This window comes from Tachypleus tridentatus, chromosome 5, assembly GCF_004210375.1.
Source record: "Tachypleus tridentatus isolate NWPU-2018 chromosome 5, ASM421037v1, whole genome shotgun sequence".
Classification (NCBI taxonomy): domain Eukaryota; kingdom Metazoa; phylum Arthropoda; class Merostomata; order Xiphosura; family Limulidae; genus Tachypleus; species Tachypleus tridentatus.
In genome coordinates, this window is record NC_134829.1 from 42,763,419 (window position 1) to 42,787,746 (window position 24,328).

The window sequence follows — 24,328 nt, forward strand, 5'->3', positions numbered from 1 at the left end:
CACTGACTCTCAAGTAAAGTAGAACTAGTTTACAAAACACTGACTCTCAAGTAAAGTAGAACTAGTTTACAAAACACTGACTCTCAAGTAAAGTAGAACTAGTTTACAAAACACTGACTCTCAAGTAAAGTAGAACTAGTTTACAAAACACTGACTCTCAAGTAAAGTAGAACTAGTTTACAAAACACTGACTCTCAAGTAAAGTAGAACTAGTTTACAAAACACTGACTCTCAAGTAAAGTAGAACTAGTTTACAAAACACTGACTCTCAAGTAAAGTAGAACTAGTTTACAAAACACTGACTCTCAAGTAAAGTAGAACTAGTTTACAAAACACTGACTCTCAAGTAAAGTAGAACTAGTTTACAAAACACTGACTCTCAAGTAAAGTAGAATTAGTTTACAAAACACTGACTCTCAAGTAAAGTTAGAACTAGTTTCCAAAACACTGACTCTCAAGTAAAGAAGAACTAGTTTCCAAAACACTGACTCTCAAGTAAAGTAGAACTAGTTTCCAAAACACTGACTCTCAAGTAAAGTAGAACTAGTTTCCAAAACACTGACTCTCAAGTAAAGTAGAACTAGTTTCCAAAACACTGACTCTCAAGTAAAGTAGAACTAGTTTACAAAACACTGACTCTCAAGTAAAGAAGAACTAGTTTACAAAACACTGACTCTCAAGTAAAGTAGAACTAGTTTACAAAACACTGACTCTCAAGTAAAGTAGAACTAGTTTACAAAACACTGACTCTCAAGTAAAGTAGAACTAGTTTACAAAACACTGACTCTCAAGTAAAGTAGAACTAGTTTACAAAACACTGACTCTCAAGTAAAGTAGAACTAGTTTACAAAACACTGACTCTCAAGTAAAGTAGAACTAGTTTACAAAACACTGACTCTCAAGTAAAGTAGAGTTTAAAAACACTGACTCTCAAGTTAGAACTAGTTTACAAAACACTGACTCTCAAGTAAAGTAGAACTAGTTTACAAAACACTGACTCTCAAGTAAAGTAGAACTAGTTTACAAAACACTGACTCTCAAGTAAAGTAGAACTAGTTTACAAAACACTGACTCTCAAGTAAAGTAGAACTAGTTTACAAAACACTGACTCTCAAGTAAAGTAGAACTAGTTTACAAAACACTTGACTCTCAAGTAAGTAGAACTAGTTTCAAAACACTGACTCTCAAGTAAGTAGAACTAGTTTACAAAACACTGACTCTCAAGTAAAGTAGAACTAGTTTACAAAACACTGACTCTCAAGTAAAGTAGAACTAGTTTACAAAACACTGACTCTCAAGTAAAGTAGAACTAGTTTACAAAACACTGACTCAAGTAAAGTAGAACTAGTTTACAAACACTGACTCTCAAGTAAAGTAGAACTAGTTTACAAAACACTGACTCTCAAGTAAAGTAGAACTAGTTTACAAAACACTGACTCTCAAGTAAAGAAGAACTAGTTTACAAAACACTGACTCTCAAGTAAAGTAGAACTAGTTTACAAAACACTGACTCTCAAGTAAAGTAGAACTAGTTTACAAAACACTGACTCTCAAGTAAAGTAGAACTAGTTTACAAAACACTGACTCTCAAGTAAAGTAGAACTAGTTTACAAAACACTGACTCTCAAGTAAAGTAGAACTAGTTTACAAAACACTGACTCTCAAGTAAAGAAGAACTAGTTTCCAAAACACTGACTCTCAAGTAAAGTAGAACTAGTTTCCAAAACACTGACTCTCAAGTAAAGAAGAACTAGTCTCCAAAACACTGACTCTCAAGTAAAGTAGAACTAGTTTCCAAAACACTGACTCTCAAGTAAAGTAGAACTAGTTTCCAAAACACTGACTCTCAAGTAAAGTAGAACTAGTTTCAAAACACTGACTCTCAAGTAAAGTAGAACTAGTTTACAAAACACTGACTCTCAAGTAAAGTAGAACTAGTTTAAAAACACTGACTCTCAAGTAAAGTAGAACTAGTTTACAAAACACTGACTCTCAAGTAAAGTAGAACTAGTTTACAAAACACTGACTCTCAAGTAAAGTAGAACTAGTTTACAAAACACTGACTCTCAAGTAAAGTAGAACTAGTTTACAAAACACTGACTCTCAAGTAAAGTAGAACTAGTTTACAAAACACTGACTCTCAAGTAAAGTAGAACTAGTTTACAAAACACTGACTCTCAAGTAAAGAAGAGCTAGTTTCCAAAACACTGACTCTCAAGTAAAGTAGAACTAGTTTCCAAAACACTGACTCTCAAGTAAAGTAGAACTAGTTTACAAAACACTGACTCTCAAGTAAAGAAGAACTAGTTTCCAAAACACTGACTCTCAAGTAAAGTAGAACTAGTTTCCAAAACACTGACTCTCAAGTAAGTAGAACTAGTTTACAAAACACTGACTCTCAAGTAAAGTAGAACTAGTTTCAAAAACACTGACTCTCAAGTAAAGTAGAACTAGTTTCCAAAACACTGACTCTCAAGTAAAGTAGAACTAGTTTACAAAACACTGACTCTCAAGTAAAGTAGAACTAGTTTACAAAACACTGACTCTCAAGTAAAGTAGAATTAGTTTCCAAAACACTGACTCTCAAGTAAAGTAGAATTAGTTTACAAAACACTGACTCTCAAGTAAAGTAGAACTAGTTTACAAAACACTGACTCTCAAGTAAAGTAGAATTAGTTTACAAAACACTGACTCTCAAGTAAAGAAGGACTAGTTTACAAAACACTGACTCTCAAGTAAAGTAGAACTAGTTTACAAAACACTGACTCTCAAGTAAAGAGCTAGTTTCCAAAACACTGACTCTCAAGTTAGAACTAGTTTCCAAAACACTGACTCTCAAGTAAAGTAGAACTAGTTTCCAAAACACTGACTCTCAAGTAAAGAAGAACTAGTTTCCAAAACACTGACTCTCAAGTAAAGTAGAACTAGTTTACAAAACACTGATTCTCAAGTAAAGTAGTACTAGTTTCCAAAACACTGACTCTCAAGTAAAGTAGAACTAGTTTCCAAAACACTGACTCTCAAGTAAAGTAGAACTAGTTTACAAAACACTGACTCTCAAGTAAAGTAGAACTAGTTTCCAAAACACTGACTCTCAAGTAAGTAGAACTAGTTTCCAAAACACTGACTCTCAAGTAAAGAAGAACTAGTTTACAAAACACTGACTCTCAAGTAAAGAAGAACTAGTCTCCAAAACACTGACTCTCAAGTAAAGTAGAATTAGTTTACAAAACACTGACTCTCAAGTAAAGTAGAACTAGTTTACAAAACACTGACTCTCAAGTAAAGTAGAACTAGTTTACAAAACACTGACTCTCAAGTAAAGTAGAACTAGTTTACAAAACACTGACTCTCAAGTAAAGTAGAACTAGTTTACAAAACACTGACTCTCAAGTAAAGAGAACTAGTTTACAAAACACTGACTCTCAAGAAAGTAGAACTAGTTTACAAAACACTGATTCTCAAGTAAAGTAGAACTAGTTTACAAAACACTGACTCTCAAGTAAAGAAGAACTAGTTTCCAAAACACTGACTCTCAAGTAAAGAAGAACTAGTTTCCAAAACACTGACTCTCAAGTAAAGTAGAACTAGTTTACAAAACACTGACTCTCAAGTAAAGTAGAACTAGTTTCCAAAACACTGACTCTCAAGTAAAGTAGAACTAGTTTACAAAACACTGACTCTCAAGTAAAGTAGAACTAGTTTACAAAACACTGACTCTCAAGTAAAGTAGAACTAGTTTACAAAACACTGACTCTCAAGTAAAGTAGAACTAGTTTACAAAACACTGACTCTCAAGTAAAGTAGAACTAGTTTACAAAACACTGACTCTCAAGTAAAGAGTAGAGACTAGTTTACAAAACACTGACTCTCAGAAAGTAGAACTAGTTTACAAAACACTAAAGTAGAACTAGTTTACAAAACACTGACTCTCAAGTAAAGTAGAACTAGTTTACAAAACACTGACTCTCAAGTAAAGTAAAGAACTAGTTTACAAAACACTGACTCTCAAGTAAAGTAGAACTAGTTTACAAAACACTGACTCTCAAGTAAAGTAGAACTAGTTTACCAAAACACTGACTCTCAAGTAAAGTAGAACTAGTTTACAAAACACTGAACTAGTTTACAAAACACTGACTCTCAAGTAAAGTAGAACTAGTTTACAAAACACTGACTCTCAAGTAAAGTAGAACTAGTTTACAAAACACTGACTCTCAAGTAAAGTAGAACTAGTCTACAAAACACTGACTCTCAAGTAAAGAAGAACTAGTCTCCAAACGCACTGACTCTCAAGTAAAGAGTGAGAACTAGTTTCCAAAACACTGACTCTCAAGTAAAGAAGAACTAGTCTCCAAAACACTGACTCTCAAGTAAAGTAGAACTAGTTTACAAAACACTGACTCTCAAGTAAAGTAGAACTAGTTTCCAAAACACTGACTCTCAAGTAAAGTAGAACTAGTTTACAAAACACAAAAAAGTAGAACTAGTTTACAAAACACTGACTCTCAAGTAAAGTAGAACTAGTTTACAAAACACTGACTCTCAAGTAAAGTAGAACTAGTTTACAAAACACTGACTCTCAAGTAAAGTAGAACTAGTTTCCAAAACACTGACTCTCAAGTAAAGTAGAACTAGTTTACAAAACACTGACTCTCAAGTAAAGTAAGAACTAGTCTCCAAAACACTGACTCTCAAGTAAAGTAGAACTAGTTTACAAAACACTGACTCTCAAGTAAAGTAGAACTAGTTTACAAAACACTGACTCTCAAGTAAAGAAGAACTAGTTTCCAAAACACTGACTCTCAAGTAAAGTAGAACTAGTTTCCAAAACACTGACTCTCAAGTAAGAACTAGTTTCCAAAACACTGACTCTCAAGTACTAGTTTCCAAAACACTGACTCTCAAGTAAAGAAGAGCTAGTTTCCAAAACACTGACTCTCAAGTAAAGTAGAACTAGTTTACAAAACATTGACTCTCAAGTAAAGTAGAACTAGTTTACAAAACATTGATTCTCAAGTAAAGTAGAATTAGTTTACAAAACACTGACTCTCAAGTAAAGTAGAACTAGTTTACAAAACACTGTCTCTCAAGTAAGGAAGAACTAGACAAAACATTCTCAAGTAAAGTAGAACTAGTTTACAAAACACTGACTCTCAAGTAAAGTAGAACTAGTTTACAAAACACTGACTCTCAAGTAAAGTAGAACTAGTTTAGTCAAGTTCCAAAACACTGACTCTCAAGTAAAGTAGAATTAGTTTACAAAACACTGACTCTCAAGTAAAGTAGAACTAGTTTACAAAACACTGACTCTCAAGTAAAGTAGAACTAGTTTACAAAACACTGACTCTCAAGTAAAGAAGAACTAGTTTACAAAACACTGACTCTCAAGTAAAGTAGAACTAGTTTACAAAACACTGACTCTCAAGTAAAGAAGAGCTAGTTTCCAAAACACTGACTCTCAAGTAAAGTAGAATTAGTTTCCAAAACACTGACTCTCAAGTAAAGTAGAACTAGTTTCCAAAACACTGACTCTCAAGTAAAGAAGAGCTAGTTTCCAAAACACTGACTCTCAAGTAAAGTAGAACTAGTTTCCAAAACACTGACTCTCAAGTAAAGTAGAACTAGTTTCCAAAACACTGACTCTCAAGTAAAGTAGAACTAGTTTCCAAAACACTGACTCTCAAGTAAAGAAGAACTAGTTTCCAAAACACTGACTCTCAAGTAAAGTAGAACTAGTTTACAAAACACTGATTCTCAAGTAAAGTAGAACTAGTTTACAAAACACTGACTCTCAAGTAAAGTAGAACTAGTTTACAAAACACTGACTCTCAAGTAAAGTAGAACTAGTTTACAAAACACTGACTCTCAAGTAAAGTAGAACTAGTTTACAAAACACTGACTCTCAAGTAAAGTAGAACTAGTTTACAAAACACTGACTCTCAAGTAAAGTAGAATTAGTTTACAAAACACTGACTCTCAAGTAAAGTAGAACTAGTTTACAAAACACTGACTCTCAAGTAAAGTAGAACTAGTTTACAAAACACTGACTCTCAAGTAAAGTAGAACTAGTTTCCAAAACACTGACTCTCAAGTAAAGTAGAACTAGTTTACAAAACACTGACTCTCAAGTAAAGTAGAACTAGTTTACAAAACACTGACTCTCAAGTAAAGTAGAACTAGTTTACAAAACACTGACTCTCAAGTAAAGTAGAACTAGTTTACAAAACACTGACTCTCAAGTAAAGTAGAACTAGTTTACAAAACACTGACTCTCAAGTAAAGAAGAACTAGTCTCCAAAACACTGACTCTCAAGTAAAGTAGAACTAGTTTACAAAACACTGACTCTCAAGTAAAGTAGAACTAGTTTACAAAACACTGACTCTCAAGTAAAGTAGAACTAGTTTACAAAACACTGACTCTCAAGTAAAGTAGGACTAGTTTACAAAACACTGACTCTCAAGTAAAGTAGAACTAGTTTACAAAACACTGACTCTCAAGGAAAGAAGAGCTAGTTTCCAAAACACTGACTCTCAAGTAAAGTAGAATTAGTTTCCAAAACACTGACTCTCAAGTAAATTAGAACTAGTTTCCAAAACACTGACTCTCAAGTAAAGAAGAGCTAGTTTCCAAAACACTGACTCTCAAGTAAAGTAGAACTAGTTTCCAAAACACTGATTCTCAAGTAAAGTAGTACTAGTTTCCAAAACACTGACTCTCAAGTAAAGTAGAACTAGTTTCCAAAACACTGACTCTCAAGTAAAGTAGAACTAGTTTACAAAACACTGATTCTCAAGTAAAGTAGAACTAGTTTCCAAAACACTGACTCTCAAGTAAAGTAGAACTAGTTTACAAAACACTGACTCTCAAGTAAAGAAGAACTAGTCTCCAAAACACTGTCTCTCAAGTAAAGTAGAATTAGTTTCCAAAACATTGATTCTCAAGTAAAGTAGAACTAGTTTACAAAACACTGACTCTCAAGTAAAGTAGAACTAGTTTACAAAACACTGACTATTAAGTAAAGTAGAACTAGTTTACAAAACACTGACTCTCAAGTAAAGTAGAACTAGTTTACAAAACACTGACTCTCAAGTAAAGTAGAACTAGTTTACAAAACACTGACTCTCAAGTAAAGTAGAACTAGTTTACAAAACACTGATTCTCAAGTAAAGTAGAACTAGTTTACAAAACACTGACTCTCAAGTAAAGAAGAACTAGTCTCCAAAACACTGACTCTCAAGTAAAGAAGAACTAGTCTCCAAAACACTGACTCTCAAGTAAAGTAGAACTAGTTTACAAAACACTGACTCTCAAGTAAAGAAGAACTAGTCTCCAAAACACTGACTCTCAAGTAAAGTAGAACTAGTTTCCAAAATACTGACTCTCAATTAAAGTAGAACTAGTTTACAAAACACTGACTCTCAAGTAAAGTAGAACTAGTTTACAAAACACTGACTCTCAAGTAAAGTAGAACTAGTTTACAAAACACTGATTCTCAAGTAAAGTAGAACTAGTTTACAAAACACTGACTCTCAAGTAAAGAAGAACTAGTCTCCAAAACACTGACTCAGAAGTAAAGAAGAACTAGTCTCCAAAACACTGACTCTCAAGTAAAGTAGAACTAGTTTACAAAACACTGACTCTCAAGTAAAGAAGAACTAGTCTCCAAAACACTGACTCTCAAGTAAAGTAGAACTAGTTTCCAAAATACTGATGCTCAATTAAAGTAGAACTAGTTTACAAAACACTGACTCTCAAGTAAAGTAGAACTAGTTTAAAAAACACTGACTCTCAAGTAAAGTGGAATTAGTTTCCAAAACACTGACTCTCAAGTAAAGTAGAATTAGTTTCCAAAACACTGACTCTCAAGTAAAGTAGAACTAGTTTACAAAACACTGACTCTCAAGTAAAGAAGAACTAGTCTCCAAAACACTGACTCTCAAGTAAAGTAGAACTAGTTTACAAAACACTGACTCTCAAGTAAAGAAGAACTAGTCTCCAAAACACTGACTCTCAAGTAAAGAAGAGCTAGTTTCCAAAACACTGACTCTCAAGTAAAGTAGAATTAGTTTCCAAAACACTGACTCTCAAGTAAATTAGAACTAGTTTCCAAAACACTGACTCTCAAGTAAAGAAGAGCTAGTTTCCAAAACACTGACTCTCAAGTAAAGTAGAACTAGTCTCCAAAACACTGACTCTCAAGTAAAGTAGAACTAGTTTACAAAACACTGACTCTCAAGTAAGGAAGAACTAGTCTCCAAAACACTGACTCTCAAGTAAAGTAGAACTAGTTTCCAAAATACTGACTCTCAATTAAAGTAGAACTAGTTTACAAAACACTGACTCTCAAGTAAAGTAGAACTAGTTTAAAAAACACTGACTCTCAAGTAAAGTGGAATTAGTTTCCAAAACACTGACTCTCAAGTAAAGTAGAATTAGTTTACAAAACACTGACTCTCAAGTAAAGTAGAACTAGTTTACAAAACACTGACTCTCAAGTAAAGTAGAATTAGTTTACAAAACACTGACTCTCAAGTAAAGAAGGACTAGTTTACAAAACACTGACTCTCAAGTAAAGTAGAACTAGTTTACAAAACACTGACTCTCAAGTAAAGAAGAGCTAGTTTCCAAAACACTGACTCTCAAGTAAAGTAGAATTAGTTTCCAAAACACTGACTCTCAAGTAAATTAGAACTAGTTTCCAAAACACTGACTCTCAAGTAAAGAAGAGCTAGTTTCCAAAACACTGACTCTCAAGTAAAGTAGAACTAGTTTCCAAAACACTGATTCTCAAGTAAAGTAGTACTAGTTTCCAAAACACTGACTCTCAACTAAAGTAGAACTAGTTTCCAAAACACTGACTCTCAAGTAAAGTAGAACTAGTTTACAAAACACTGATTCTCAAGTAAAGTAGAACTAGTTTCCAAAACACTGACTCTCAAGTAAAGTAGAACTAGTTTACAAAACACTGACTCTCAAGTAAAAAACACTGAAGAACTAGTTTCCAAAACACTGACTCTCAAGTAAAGTAGAATTAGTTTACAAAACACTGATTCTCAAAGTAAAGTAGAACTAGTTTACAAAACACTGACTCTCAAGTAAAGTAGAACTAGTTTACAAAACACTGACTCTCAAGTAAAGTAGAACTAGTTTACAAAACACTGACTCTCAAGTAAAGTAGAACTAGTTTACAAAACACTGACTCTCAAGTAAAGTAGAACTAGTTTACAAAACACTGACTCTCAAGTAAAGTAGAACTAGTTTACAAAACACTGACTCTCAAGTAAAGTAGAACTAGTTTACAAAACACTGACTCTCAAGTAAAGTAGAACTAGTTTACAAAACACTGACTCTCAAGTAAAGAAGAACTAGTTTCCAAAACACTGACTCTCAAGTAAAGTAGAACTAGTTTCCAAAACACTGACTCTCAAGTAAAGTAGAACTAGTTTCCAAAACACTGACTCTCAAGTAAAGTAGAACTAGTTTCCAAAACACTGACTCTCAAGTAAAGTAGAACTAGTTTACAAAACACTGACTCTCAAGTAAAGTAGAACTAGTTTACAAAAACACTGACTCTCAAGTAAAGTGGAACTAGTTTACAAAACACTGACTCTCAAGTAAAGTAGAACTAGTTTCCAAAACACTGACTCTCAAGTAAAGTAGAACTAGTTTACAAAACACTGACTCTCAAGTAAAGTAGAACTAGTTTACAAAACACTGACTCTCAAGTAAGTAGAACTAGTTTACAAAACACTGACTCTCAAGTAAAGTAGAACTAGTTTACAAAACACTGACTCTCAAGTAAAGTAGAACTAGTTTACAAAACACTGACTCTCAAGTAAAGTAGAACTAGTTTACAAAACACTGACTCTCAAGTAAAGTAGAACTAGTTTACAAAACACTGACTCTCAAGTAAAGTAGAACTAGTTTACAAAACACTGACTCTCAAGTAAAGTAGAACTAGTTTACAAAACACTGACTCTCAAGTAAAGTAGAACTAGTTTACAAAACACTGACTCTCAAGTAAAGTAGAACTAGTTTACAAAACACTGACTCTCAAGTAAAGTAGAACTAGTCTACAAAACACTGACTCTCAAGTAAAGTAGAACTAGTTTACAAAACACTGACTCTCAAGTAAAGTAGAACTAGTTTACAAAACACTGACTCTCAAGTAAAGTAGAACTAGTTTACAAAACACTGACTCTCAAGTAAAGTAGAACTAGTTTCCAAAACACTGACTCTCAAGTAAAGTAGAACTAGTTTACAAAACACTGACTCTCAAGTAAAGAAGAACTAGTCTCCAAAACACTGACTCTCAAGTAAAGTAGAACTAGTTTCCAAAACACTGACTCTCAAGTAAAGTAGAACTAGTTTACAAAACACTGACTCTCAAGTAAAGTAGAACTAGTTTACAAAACACTGACTCTCAAGTAAAGTTTACAAAACACTGACTCTCAAGTAAAGTAGAACTAGTTTACAAAACACTGACTCTCAAGTAAAGTAGAAAACACTAGTTTAGTCTCCAAAACACTGACTCTCAAGTAAAGTAGAACTAGTTTCCAAAACACTGACTCTCAAGTAAAGTAGAACTAGTTTCCAAAACACTGACTCTCAAGTAAAAGTAGAACTAGTTTCAAGTAAAGTAGTACTAGTTTCCAAAAAAGTAGAACTAGTTTCCAAAACACTGACTCTCAAGTAAAGTAGAACTAGTTTACAAAACACTGACTCTCAAGTAAAGAAGAACTAGTTTCCAAAACACTGACTCTCAAGTAAAGTAGAACTAGTTTACAAAACACTGACTCTCAAGTAAAGTAGAACTAGTTTCCAAAACACTGACTCTCAAGTAAAGTAGAACTAGTTTACAAAACACTGACTCTCAAGTAAAGAAGAACTAGTTTACAAAACACTGACTCTCAAGTAAAGTAGAACTAGTTTACAAAACACTGACTCTCAAGTAAAGTAGAACTAGTTTCCAAAACACTGACTCTCAAGTAAAGTAGAACTAGTTTACAAAACACTGACTCTCAAGTAAAGTAGAACTAGTTTACAAAACACTGACTCTCAAGTAAAGTAGAACTAGTTTCCAAAACACTGACTCTCAAGTAAAGTAGAACTAGTTTACAAAACACTGACTCTCAAGTAAAGTAGAACTAGTTTACAAAACACTGACTCTCAAGTAAAGTAGAACTAGTTTACAAAACACTGACTCTCAAGTAAAGTAGAACTAGTTTCCCAAAACACTGACTCTCAAGTAAAGTAGAACTAGTTTACAAAACACTGACTCTCAAGTAAAGTAGAACTAGTTTACAAAACACTGACTCTCAAGTAAAGTAGAAAACTAGTTTAGTTTCCAAAACACTGACTCTCAAGTAAAGTAGAACTAGTTTACAAAACACTGACTCTCAAGTAAAGTAGAACTAGTTTACAAAACACTGACTCTCAAGTAAAGTAGAACTAGTTTACAAAACACTGACTCTCAAGTAAAGTAGAACTAGTTTACAAAACAAAAGTAAAGAAGAACACTGACTCTCAAGTAAAGTAGAACTAGTTTACAAAACACTGACTCTCAAGTAAAGTAGAACTAGTTTACAAAACACTGACTCTCAAGTAAAGAAGAACTAGTTTACAAAACACTGACTCTCAAGTAAAGTAGAACTAGTTTACAAAACACTGACTCTCAAGTAAAGTAGAACTAGTTTACAAAACACTGACTCTCAAGTAAAGTAGAACTAGTTTCCAAAACACTGACTCTCAAGTAAAGTAGAACTAGTTTCCAAAACACTGACTCTCAAGTAAAGTAGAACTAGTTTACAAAACACTGACTCTCAAGTAAAGTAGAACTAGTTTAGACTCTCAAGTAAAGTAGAACTAGTTTACAAAACACTGACTCTCAAGTAAAGTAGAACTAGTTTACAAAACACTGACTCTCAAGTAAAGTAGAACTAGTTTACAAAACACTGACTCTCAAGTAAAGTAGAACTAGTTTACAAAACACTGACTCTCAAGTAAAGTAGAACTAGTTTACAAAACACTGACTCTCAAGTAAAGTAGAACTAGTTTACAAAACACTGACTCTCAAGTAAAGTAGAACTAGTTTACAAAACACTGACTCTCAAGTAAAGTAGAACTAGTTTACAAAACACTGACTCTCAAGTAAAGTAGAACTAGTTTACAAAACACTGACTCTCAAGTAAAGTAGAACTAGTTTACAAAACACTGACTCTCAAGTAAAGTAGAACTAGTTTACAAAACACTGACTCTCAAGTAAAGAAGAACTAGTTTCAAAACACTGACTCTCAAGTAAAGTAGAACTAGTTTCCAAAACACTGACTCTCAAGTAAAGTAGAACTAGTTTACAAAACACTGACTCTCAAGTAAAGTAGAACTAGTTTCCAAAACACTGACTCTCAAGTAAAGTAGAATTAGTTTCCAAAACACTGATTCTCAAGTAAAGTAGAACTAGTTTACAAAACACTGACTCTCAAGTAAAGTAGAACTAGTTTCCAAAACACTGACTCTCAAGTAAAGTAGAACTAGTTTACAAACACTGATTCTCAAGTAAAGTAGAAATAGTTTACAAAACACTGACTCTCAAGTAAAGAAGAACTAGTCTCCAAAACACTGACTCTCAAGTAAAGTAGAACTAGTTTCCAAAACACTGACTCTCAAGTAAAGTAGAACTAGTTTACAAAACACTGACTCTCAAGTAAAGTAGAACTAGTTTCCAAAACACTGACTCTCAAGTAAAGTAGAACTAGTTTACAAAACACTGACTCTCAAGTAAAGTAGAACTAGTTTACAAAACACTGACTCTCAAGTAAAGTAGAACTAGTTTAAAAACACTGACTCTCAAGTAAAGTAGAACTAGTTTACAAAACACTGACTCTCAAGTAAAGTAGAACTAGTTTACAAAACACTGACTCTCAAGTAAAGAAGAACTAGTTTACAAAACACTGACTCTCAAGTAAAGTAGAACTAGTTTACAAAACACTGACTCTCAAGTAAAGTAGAACTAGTTTACAAAACACTGACTCTCAAGTAAAGTAGAACTAGTTTACAAAACACTGACTAACACTGACTCTCAAGTAAAGTAGAGCTAGTTTCCAAAACACTGACTCTCAAGTAAAGAAGAACTAGTTTCCAAAACACTGACTCTCAAGTAAAGAAGAACTAGTTTCCAAAATACTGACTCTCAATTAAAGTAGAACTAGTTTACAAAACACTGACTCTCAAGTAAAGTAGAGCTAGTTTCCAAAACACTGACTCTCAAGTAAAGTAGAACTAGTTTCCAAAACACTGACTCTCAAGTAAAGTAGAACTAGTTTCCAAAACACTGACTCTCAAGTAAAGTAGAACTAGTTTCCAAAACACTGACTCTCAAGTAAAGTAGAACTAGTTTAAAACACTGATTCTCAAGTAAAGTAGAACTAGTTTCCAAAACACTGACTCTCAAGTAAAGTAGAACTAGTTTACAAAACACTGACTCTCAAGTAAAGAAGAACTAGTTTCCAAAACACTGACTCTCAAGTAAAGTAGAACTAGTTTACAAAACACTGACTCTCAAGTAAAGTAGAACTAGTTTACAAAACACTGACTCTCAAGTAAAGTAGAACTAGTTTACAAAACACTGACTCTCAAGTAAAGTAGAACTAGTTTACAAAACACTGACTCTCAAGTAAAGTAGAGACTAGTTTACAAAACACTGACTCTCAAGTAAAGTAGAACTAGTTTACAAAACACTGACTCTCAAGTAAAGTAGAACTAGTTTACAAAACACTGACTCTCAAGTAAAGTAGAACTAGTTTACAAAACACTGACTCTCAAGTAAAGAAGAACTAGTTTCCAAAACACTGACTCTCAAGTAAAGTAGAACTAGTTTAGAACAAAACACTGACTCTCAAGTAAAGTAGAACTAGTTTACAAAACACTGACTCTCAAGTAAAGTAGAACTAGTTTACAAAACACTGACTTCTCAAGTAAAGTAGAACTAGTTTCCAAAACACTGACTCTCAAGTAAAGTAGAACTAGTTTACAAAACACTGACTCTCAAGTAAAGTAGAACTAGTTTACAAAACACTGACTCTCAAGTAAAGTAGAACTAGTTTACAAAACACTGACTCTCAAGTAAAGTAGAACTAGTTTACAAAACACTGACTCTCAAGTAAAGTAGAACTAGTTTACAAAACACTGACTCTCAAGTAAAGTAGAACTAGTTTACAAAACACTGACTCTCAAGTAAAGTAGAACTAGTTTACAAAACACTGACTCTCAAGTAAAGTAGAACTAGTTTACAAAACACTGACTCTCAAGTAAAGTAGAACTAGTTTACAAAACACTGACTCTCAAGTAAAGTAGAACTAGTTTACAAAACACTGACTCTCAAGTAAAGTAGAACTAGTTTACAAAACACTGACTCTCAAGTAAAGTAGAACTAGTTTACAAAACACTGACTCTCAAGTAAAGTAGAACTAGTTTCCAAAACACTGACTCTCAAGTAAAGTAGAACTAGTTTACAAAACACTGACTCTCAAGTAAAGTAGAACTAGTTTACAAAACACTGACTCTCAAGTAAAGTAGAACTAGTTTACAAAACACTGACTCTCAAGTAAAGTAGAACTAGTTTCCAAAACACTGACTCTCAAGTAAAGTAGAACTAGTTTCCAAAACACTGACTCTCAAGTAAAGTAGAACTAGTTTACAAAACACTGACTCTCAAGTAAAGTAGAACTAGTTTCCAAAACACTGACTCTCAAGTAAAGTAGAACTAGTTTACAAAACACTGACTCTCAAGTAAAGTAGAACTAGTTTACAAAACACTGACTCTCAAGTAAAGTAGAACTAGTTTACAAAACACTGACTCTCAAGTAAAGTAGAACTAGTTTACAAAACACTGACTCTCAAGTAAAGTAGAACTAGTTTACAAAACACTGACTCTAAAGTAAGTTTACACAAAAAGTAGAACTAGTCTACAAAACACTGACTCTCTTCAAAACACTGACTCTCAAGTAAAGTAGAACTAGTTTACAAAACACTGACTCTCAAGTAAAGTAGAACTAGTTTACAAAACACTGACTCTCAAGTAAAGTAGAACTAGTTTACAAAACACTGACTCTCAAGTAAAGTAGAACTAGTTTACAAAACACTGACTCTCAAGTAAAGTAGAACTAGTTTACAAAACACTGACTCTCAAGTAAAGTAGAACTAGTTTACAAAACACTGACTCTCAAGTAAAGTAGAACTAGTTTACAAAACACTGACTCTCAAGTAAAGTAGAACTAGTTTACAAAACACTGACTCTCAAGTAAAGTAGAACTAGTTTACAAAACACTGACTCTCAAGTAAAGTAGAACTAGTTTACAAAACACTGACTCTCAAGTAAAGTAGAACTAGTTTACAAAACACTGACTCTCAAGTAAAGTAGAACTAGTTTCCAAAACACTGACTCTCAAGTAAAGTAGAACTAGTTTACAAAACACTGACTCTCAAGTAAAGTAGAACTAGTTTACAAAACACTGACTCTCAAGTAAAGTAGAACTAGTTTACAAAACACTGACTCTCAAGTAAAGTAGAACTAGTTTACAAAACACTGACTCTCAAGTAAAGTAGAACTAGTTTACAAAACACTGACTCTCAAGTAAAGTAGAACTAGTTTACAAAACACTGACTCTCAAGTAAAGTAGAACTAGTTTACAAAACACTGACTCTCAAGTAAAGTAGAACTAGTTTACAAAACACTGACTCTCAAGTAAAGTAGAACTAGTTTACAAAACACTGACTCTCAAGTAAAGTAGAACTAGTTTACAAAACACTGACTCTCAAGTAAAGTAGAAACTAGTTTCCAAAACATTGACTCTCAAGTAAAGTAGAACTAGTTTACAAAACACTGACTCTCAAGTAAAGTAGAACTAGTTTACAAAACACTGACTCTCAAGTAAAGTAGAACTAGTTTACAAAACACTGACTCTCAAGTAAAGTAGAACTAGTTTCCAAAACACTGACTCTCAAGTAAAGTAGAACTAGTTTACAAAACACTGACTCTCAAGTAAAGTAGAACTAGTTTACAAAACACTGACTCTCAAGTAAAGTAGAACTAGTTTACAAAACACTGACTCTCAAGTAAAGTAGAACTAGTTTACAAAACACTGACTCTCAAGTAAAGAAGAACTAGTTTCCAAAACACTGACTCTCAAGTAAAGTAGAACTAGTTTACAAAACACTGACTCTCAAGTAAAGAAGAACTAGTCTCCAAAACACTGACTCTCAAGTAAAGTAGAACTAGTTTCCAAAATACTGACTCTCAATTAAAAGTAGAACTAGTTTACAAAACACTGACTCTCAAGTAAAGTAGAACTAGTTTAAAACACTGACTCTCAAGTAAAGAAGAGCTAGTTTCCAAAACACTGACTCTCAAGTAAAGTAGAACTAGTTCCAAAACACTGACTCTCAAGTAAAAGTAGAACTAGTTTCCAAAACACTGACTCTCAAGTAAAGTAGAACTAGTTTACAAAACACTGACTCTCAAGTAAAGTAGAACTAGTTTACAAAACACTGACTCTCAAGTAAAGTAGAACTAGTTTCCAAAACACTGACTCTCAAGTAAAGTAGAATTAGTTTACAAAACACTGACTCTCAAGTAAAGTAGAACTAGTTTACAAAACACTGACTCTCAAGTAAAGTAGAACTAGTTTACAAAACACTGACTCTCAAGTAAAGTAGAACTAGTTTACAAAACACTGACTCTCAAGTAAAGTAGAACTAGTTTACAAAACACTGACTCTCAAGTAAAGTAGAACTAGTTTACAAAACACTGACTCTCAAGTAAAGTAGAACTAGTTTACAAAACACTGACTCTCAAGTAAAGTAGAACTAGTTTACAAAACACTGACTCTCAAGTAAAGTAGAACTAGTTTACAAAACACTGACTCTCAAGTAAAGTAGAACTAGTTTCCAAAACACTGACTCTCAAGTAAAGTAGAACTAGTTTACAAAACACTGACTCTCAAGTAAAGTAGAACTAGTTTACAAAACACTGACTCTCAAGTAAAGTAGAACTAGTTTACAAAACACTGACTCTCAAGTAAAGTAGAACTAGTTTACAAAACACTGACTCTCAAGTAAAGTAGAACTAGTTTACAAAACACTGACTCTCAAGTAAAGTAGAACTAGTTTACAAAACACTGACTCTCAAGTAAAGAAGAACTAGTTTACAAAACACTGACTCTCAAGTAAAGTAGAACTAGTTTCCAAAACACTGACTCTCAAGTAAAGTAGAACTAGTTTACAAAACACTGACTCTCAAGTAAAGTAGAACTAGTTTAAAAACACTGACTCTCAAGTAAAGTAGAACTAGTTTACAAAACACTGACTCTCAAGTAAAGTAGAACTAGTTTACAAAACACTGACTCTCAAGTAAAGGAACTAGTTTCCACAATACTGACTCTCAATTAAAGTAGAACTAGTTTCCAAAACACTGACTCTCAAGTAAAGTAGAACTAGTTTACAAAACACTGACTCTCAAGTAAAGTAGAACTAGTTTACAAAACACTGACTCTCAAGTAAAGTAGAACTAGTTTACAAAACACTAACTCTCAAGTAAAGTAGAACTAGTTTACAAAACACTGACTCTCAAGTAAAGTAGAACTAGTTTACAAAACACTGACTCTCAAGTAAAGTAGAACTAGTTTACAAAACACTGACTCTCAAGTAAAGTAGAACTAGTTTACAAAACACTGACTCTCAAGTAAAGTAGAACTAGTTTACAAAACACTGACTCTCAAGTAAAGTAGAACTAGTTTACAAAACACTGACTCTCAAGTAAAGTAGAACTAGTTTACAAAACACTGACTCTCAAGTAAAGTAGAACTAGTTTACAAAACACTGACTCTCAAGTAAAGTAGAACTAGTTTACAAAACACTGACTCTCAAGTAAAGTAGAACTAGTTTACAAAACACTGACTCTCAAGTAAAGTAGAACTAGTTTACAAAACACTGACTCTCAAGTAAAGTAGAACTAGTTTACAAAACACTGACTCTCAAGTAAAGTAGAACTAGTTTACAAAACACTGACTCTCAAGTAAAGTAGAACTAGTTTACAAAACACTGACTCTCAAGTAAAGTAGAACTAGTTTACAAAACACTGACTCTCAAGTAAAGTAGAACTAGTTTACAAAACACTGACTCTCAAGTAAAGTAGAACTAGTTTACAAAACACTGACTCTCAAGTAAAGTAGAACTAGTTTACAAAACACTGACTCTCAAGTAAAGTAGAACTAGTTTACAAAACACTGTCTCTCAAGTAAAGTAGAACTAGTTTACAAAACACTGATTCTCAAGTAAAGTAGAACTAGTTTACAAAACACTGACTCTCAAGTAAAGTAGAACTAGTTTCCAAAACACTGACTCTCAAGTAAAGTAGAACTAGTTTACAAAACACTGACTCTCAAGTAAAGTAGAACTAGTTTACAAAACACTGTCTCTCAAGTAAAGTAGAACTAGTTTACAAAACACTGATTCTCAAGTAAAGTAGAACTAGTTTACAAAACACTGACTCTCAAGTAAAGAGTAGAACTAGTTTACAAAACACTGACTCTCAAGTAAAGTAGAACTAGTTTACAAAACACTGACTCTCAAGTAAAGTAGAACTAGTTTACAAAACACTGATTCTCAAGTAAAGTAGAACTAGTTTACAAAACACTGACTCTCTCAGTTTAGTAAGTAAAGAAGAACTAGTTTACAAAACACTGACTCTCAAGTAAAGTAGAACTAGTTTACAAAACACTGACTCTCAAGTAAAGTAGAACTAGTTTACAAAACACTGACTCTCAAGTAAAGAAGAACTAGTTTACAAAACACTGACTCTCAAGTAAAGTAGAACTAGTTTACAAAACACTGACTCTCAAGTAAAGTAAACTAGTTTACAAAACACTGTTCTCAAGTAAGAACTAGTTTCAAAACACTGACTCTCAAGTAAAGTAGTTTACAAAACACTAGTTTAGTCTCCAAAACACTGATTCTTAAGTAAAGTAAAACTATTGTTTGGTAGGTTATTCAGGAGGGTATTCATGATGAGTAAACTGGACGGACGGCAACTGTTTATGTTAAAAACACACCCATGTAGCAGAAGACCAGAAGACTTAAGACGGAAGACTTTTGAAACATTGTCTTCTACCCTTGTGTGTTTTACAAAAAGCAGTTGCTGTCCATTCGTGTTTACTTCTCATAAAGGAGAACTAGTTTCAGACACGCTAACTCATGTAAAGTGGAAGTTCAAACACATTGACCCTCAAGTAAAGAACTAGAGGCGAAGAATAAAGTAATTTTAAAACCATAATTTTAAAGTAATAGGTAAAACTCTGAATTTTAGATAGTGCACTGAAAAGAAATAGTCTGTAGTTTTGAAGACCAGTAACACATGCATACAACCAGTGAATAATATAATTCAGGACGACGCATTTGTTGGTAAAAGTTCCATTTACTACTTTTGACGATATTATCAAAGTCTGGCCTGGCATAGACAGGTGGTTTAAGGCGTTCGACTTGTAATCTAAGGGTCGCGGGTTCGAATCCCCGTTGCACCAAACATGCTTGCTCTTTCAGCCGTGGGGACGTTATAATGTGATGGTTAATTCCACTGTCATTAGCGAAAGAGTAGCCCAAGAGTTGGCGGTGGGTGGTGATGACTAGCTGCCTTCCCTCTAGTCTTACACTGCGAAATTAGGGACGGCTAGCGCAGATAGCCCTCGTGTAGCTTTGCGCGAAATTCCAAAACAAACAATACATGGAAGTCTAATTAGCCTTTCCACTTTCATGCACAGATTGGACATGTAAGTATGTTGTGGCAGTTCGTTACATTATGTATAAACCAAACAACAACTATACGTGTGTCTATATATTGACAACATTTCTTGTTTTCAGTTTTAACTCGATTCGGGTATATACTGTAAAGCTCTTAAAAATCCAAAGACTGATCCATGATTCGATTCATTTGGGAATGAATTAGACTGGTTGTGGTAACTCCACCCCCTTATGACTAATCATGGACAAGGACGAATCACAGATAATACTAGGTTCGTTATATGGTAATTTGGACATTAAACGTGTGGCGTTTTGATTGGTTTTTACTCCTCACAATGAACCTTTATTTACAAATCCGGTTTGGGGTGTAAAAACAACCAAAATTTTATACTATGTGAATCAATGTTTTCTAATTTAAGTAGAAGTAATGTACACCGTCCTGTTAGAAGATGCACCTATCACTGTTAAACCTCACATACCAGTAAAGAGCACATTTCCGACTGTACAATACAGGGTGATATTGTTTCAAGACAGGTAATATGTTAGCTGTTAAGAGCTGTACTATATGGCTCATTACATGAAAGGTCGTTTGTTTTCCATCACTGGAACGAGGTTGCTAAGACAACGTATGCTTTGATAAGATAAGATTAGTCTCAACTGATACGAGGATTACACATTGAAAATATGACGTCAATTCCTAAGGATTGAGAAGCTGCCAACTTTGAATAGGAGATACAGTAGAATTAATCACATTTATGGTCGTAGAAGAAACCTCAAAGATTAAATGTTTATCCAAAATATTAACTCCGACAAACTAGCTCTCCGATAAGTTATACTAGATTTTGGTGGATTAATTAAAGCAACAAACGAAACTTTTAGTTGTAAATATATATATGAAAATAAATTTGTTTTGGTTTGAACTTCTCCAGGGCTAACTGCGCTAGCTTTTCCTAACTTAGCAGTTCTAGACGAGAGAGAAAATAGCCAATGAACACCATTCACTTTGAACATTTGGACTACTCATTGTAGTGTAATGTATTTAAACCGAAAATTGTAAATCTTACACTATTTTAGTATTCCCAACACAATAATGCAATATATACGTAATAGCAACGTTTCCCAAGCTTCCTTTCATCCAAGCCGCCTTTAATAAATATGGTTTCTTACGTGGTCCCTGGCACCTCTGTTACTCTTTAATTAACTAGAAGAGCGAATTAAGTGCAAAGATATAATAAAAGGGTGTGCAGTGAAATACTCTATATGTGTGGTAATTACTTATTATTTCAGCCAGATGGTTAGGACGCTCGACTCGTAACCTGAGGGTCGAAGGTTCGAATCCCAGCCACATTAAACATTATCACCTTTACGGTCGTGGGGGTATTATAGCGTGATAATTGATCCCATTATTCATTAGTAGCTTAAGAGTTGGTGATGACTAGTTGCCTTCCCTCTAGTCTTACACTACTAAATTGGAACGGCTAGCGAAGATTGCACTCTTAAACTTTGCATGAAATTAAAAAACAAACAAACCAAACTTATAATTTTCATTAATAATAAAGTATATTAGAATGTTTAATTTTGTGTTACTGGACTCTTCCATAATCATCTCCTTCCCTGAAGAGATGGCTTGCATCCAAACACTAGGTTGTGCAATAGGTTACATTCAAAGGTAACAGTAAAGCTAGCTCGGAATGTTTTACTGGATAACGTACTTGGTCTGTGAACCCTAACATTCAATGTTCGAGGCTTGTTGCCGTTCCAAGGTTGTCCACAGTTTGAGCTATGGGTGATGGCCAAATCTCTCTCTTGAATCCAACTAAAAACTTGACTGCGTGTGCGATTTATGAGCTGTGTTCACTTTAATCTATCTGTTCATAATTATAAAAGCTGTGGAATTTTATACGTAGTTCTAAAACGAGTCGGGATTGTAAAACTATCGTTTATTTTAAAAAGTATTCCAAAATAAAATGGCGGAAAGTACAAATAAAACGCTAACCTGTATTCGGCCAGTTACACCGCAGCTGTCCATTCTACTGGCCACGTTAACTGTGTTACTCCAGATATCGTACTGTGGTTTCTGGGCCCCAACAACGCCAGCTATGACTGGACCGTGGTTAATACCTGTAACACAAAAATAAATATCCATAAGGTACTAAGTGTGATTTCCAGAGTATCTTTGTTGACTGTAACAAAAGTTAAAGTGTTTATTATAGAGTCTGCTTCGAAGTAAGCTAAAACTAAAAAGGAATTTCATAACTAGTAATGAGAATATTTTATAACAATTTGTTTAGAAATACTTGACAAATGTACATGAAAAGTAGTTTGGTTTGAATCTCGCACAAAACTGTTTGTTTGTTTGTTTGTTTGGAAATTTCCCAAAAGCTGAGGGCTATCTGTGCTAGCCGTCCCTAATTTAGCAGTGTAAGACTAGAGGGAAGGCAGCTAGTCATCACCACCACCGCCAACTCTTGGGCTACTCTTTACCAACGAATAGTGGGATTGACCGTCACATTATACACCCCACGGCTGGAGGAGAGAATGTTTAGCGCGACGCGGGCGCGAACCCGCGACCTCGGATTACGAGTCGCACGCCTTACGCGCTAGGCCATGCCGGGCCACGCACAAAACTGTTCTGTGCTAGCCATCCCTAGCTTGTCAGTGAAACACTAGAGGAAAGGCAACTAGTAAACATCACCCACCGCCAACTCTTGGGGTATTTCTTCACCAATGAACAACGAGACTGAAAGTCACTTATAAAAGCTCTACCCCTAAAAAGCAAGCATGTTTTGTGAGAGGAATTCGAACCCACAATTCACGGATTGTGACTCGAGTGCTTTAATTACTACGCCATGGCAGGACCAAAATTACATCATAAAATGGAGTACAATGAATCAATAATTAAATTACATCATATAATGGAGTACAATGAATCAATAATTAAATTACATCATAAAAATGGAGTACAATGAATCAATAATTAAATACTCTTGCTATTGAAAAAGAGTTTTCCAATAAACCCAGCAACGTTTCGATCAATATAGAGGATTACTAATAGTGCAAAACAAAACAGAACGTAGTGAGTTTGAAAATCAATAATAACAACAGTATTAGATGTCTTAAGGTGGGGCAGCGGTACGTTTGCGGGCTTAGAATGTCAAAATAAAGGGTTCGATTCCACGGCGGACAAATAGGCCACCGTGTAGCTTTACATTAACACATTATAATTCAGTATTATTTATGATAACTTTACTGTGTGTTTTATAAAACTTTATTAAAGATAACTACGTTGCAATATATTTGTTTGATTTTAACACAAGCGTAAGAGTTATAGAATTATAATATTGCTGTGTAATTACAACACATTGTGTTTTGTAGCTTTGTACAAAAGTTATTGGATATCAAGTAAAAATAAAACAAAAATAAAATAACTGAGAATATTTTGATATTATAACATTAGTTAACGTTTCAGTTACTACAGGAGTAACTGAAAATTAATCTCCTTTTATGATACAAATCACGTTAATGATAAATCAACATACAATGAAACACAGTTAACGTTACAAAAATATCACTAACTTAATTTTTACCACTAATTCGTGTCTCCTGTAACTAATAAATTAGTATGTATCATGCAAATAGTGTCTTTTTAAATGTATACAACCAAGTTCATTGTGTTTTGTGTTTGTTTTATGTGTTTGTTTCCTCTGCATTAAATATTTCTTTGGGTGACAGAATTATTATGAAAACTAAAGTTGAAATAAAAATATGGAATTTCCTGTTTAACCGACCTGAATAAGAATGTGCAAAGGAAGTTATTTACGATGTTTCTGAAGAAATTATTTCATTTTTGATTGCACATAATGTTCTATAGGAGTATAAAAAGGCCCCACTTACCGACACGCAGTCTAAAGCGTTGAAACGACTCCCTGTTGATTTGATCTAACAGTGACATAAGTGCTATAGCAAATTCCAGTAGCGACACCAGGTTGTGCTGCGCTCGAGTTCGGTCCTGTTTTCAGAGAAAAAAAAAATATATATATTAAATTTGGTATCTGAGTTTCTAACATTTCTTTCAGTGAAATCTAGTAGTAATTATGTTATATCTGTGTAACAATCTTATAAGGTAAGTAACTAAAGGAGTAATATAAAAAAAATAAAAAAGCAGAATAATCTGTTGGATTTATAGAATGTATTTCATTTTAGAACTGTGAGGACAAAATAACGAATTTTATGTTAGAAGTTCTGCATAAACCAGCCAACCAACCAAGTTTCTAGTTTTGTTGTATTTTGGAAAGAACATTTTAGATGCGACTGAAACAAAAGTTCTCCTGATAAAGCGATCGTATTAAACAGTGAAATGATGACTAATTACAGAAAGAGACAACTCATTGTGTTAGGAAGTGAAATGAAAATACTTATAGTGTGAGACAAATCATTGTGTTTCTTTGACAAAAGAAGTATTTATTTAATGACACAAATCATTGTTTTAGCAAATGATATTAGAAACATTTAAGGCATAAGACATATAACTGTAAC

The 24,328-nt window shown here is 33.7% G+C and overlaps 1 protein-coding gene across 1 annotated transcript in view; it reads right to left on the minus strand.

Annotated features, from left to right (window-relative positions):
- The window catches only part of LOC143251013 (adenylate cyclase type 2-like), a 37,015-nt gene extending 13,215 nt beyond the window's left edge, over window positions 1-23,800 (minus strand). The window contains exons 1-2 of the mRNA XM_076502289.1: window positions 23,687-23,800; window positions 21,789-21,913 (exon numbers count right to left, since the gene is read on the minus strand). Of these exons, the coding sequence (XP_076358404.1) occupies window positions 21,789-21,913; window positions 23,687-23,744 (183 nt within the window). The 5' untranslated portion in view covers window positions 23,745-23,800. The remainder of the gene's footprint in view (window positions 1-21,788; window positions 21,914-23,686) is intronic.
- Window positions 23,801-24,328: the final 528 nt, after the last annotated feature.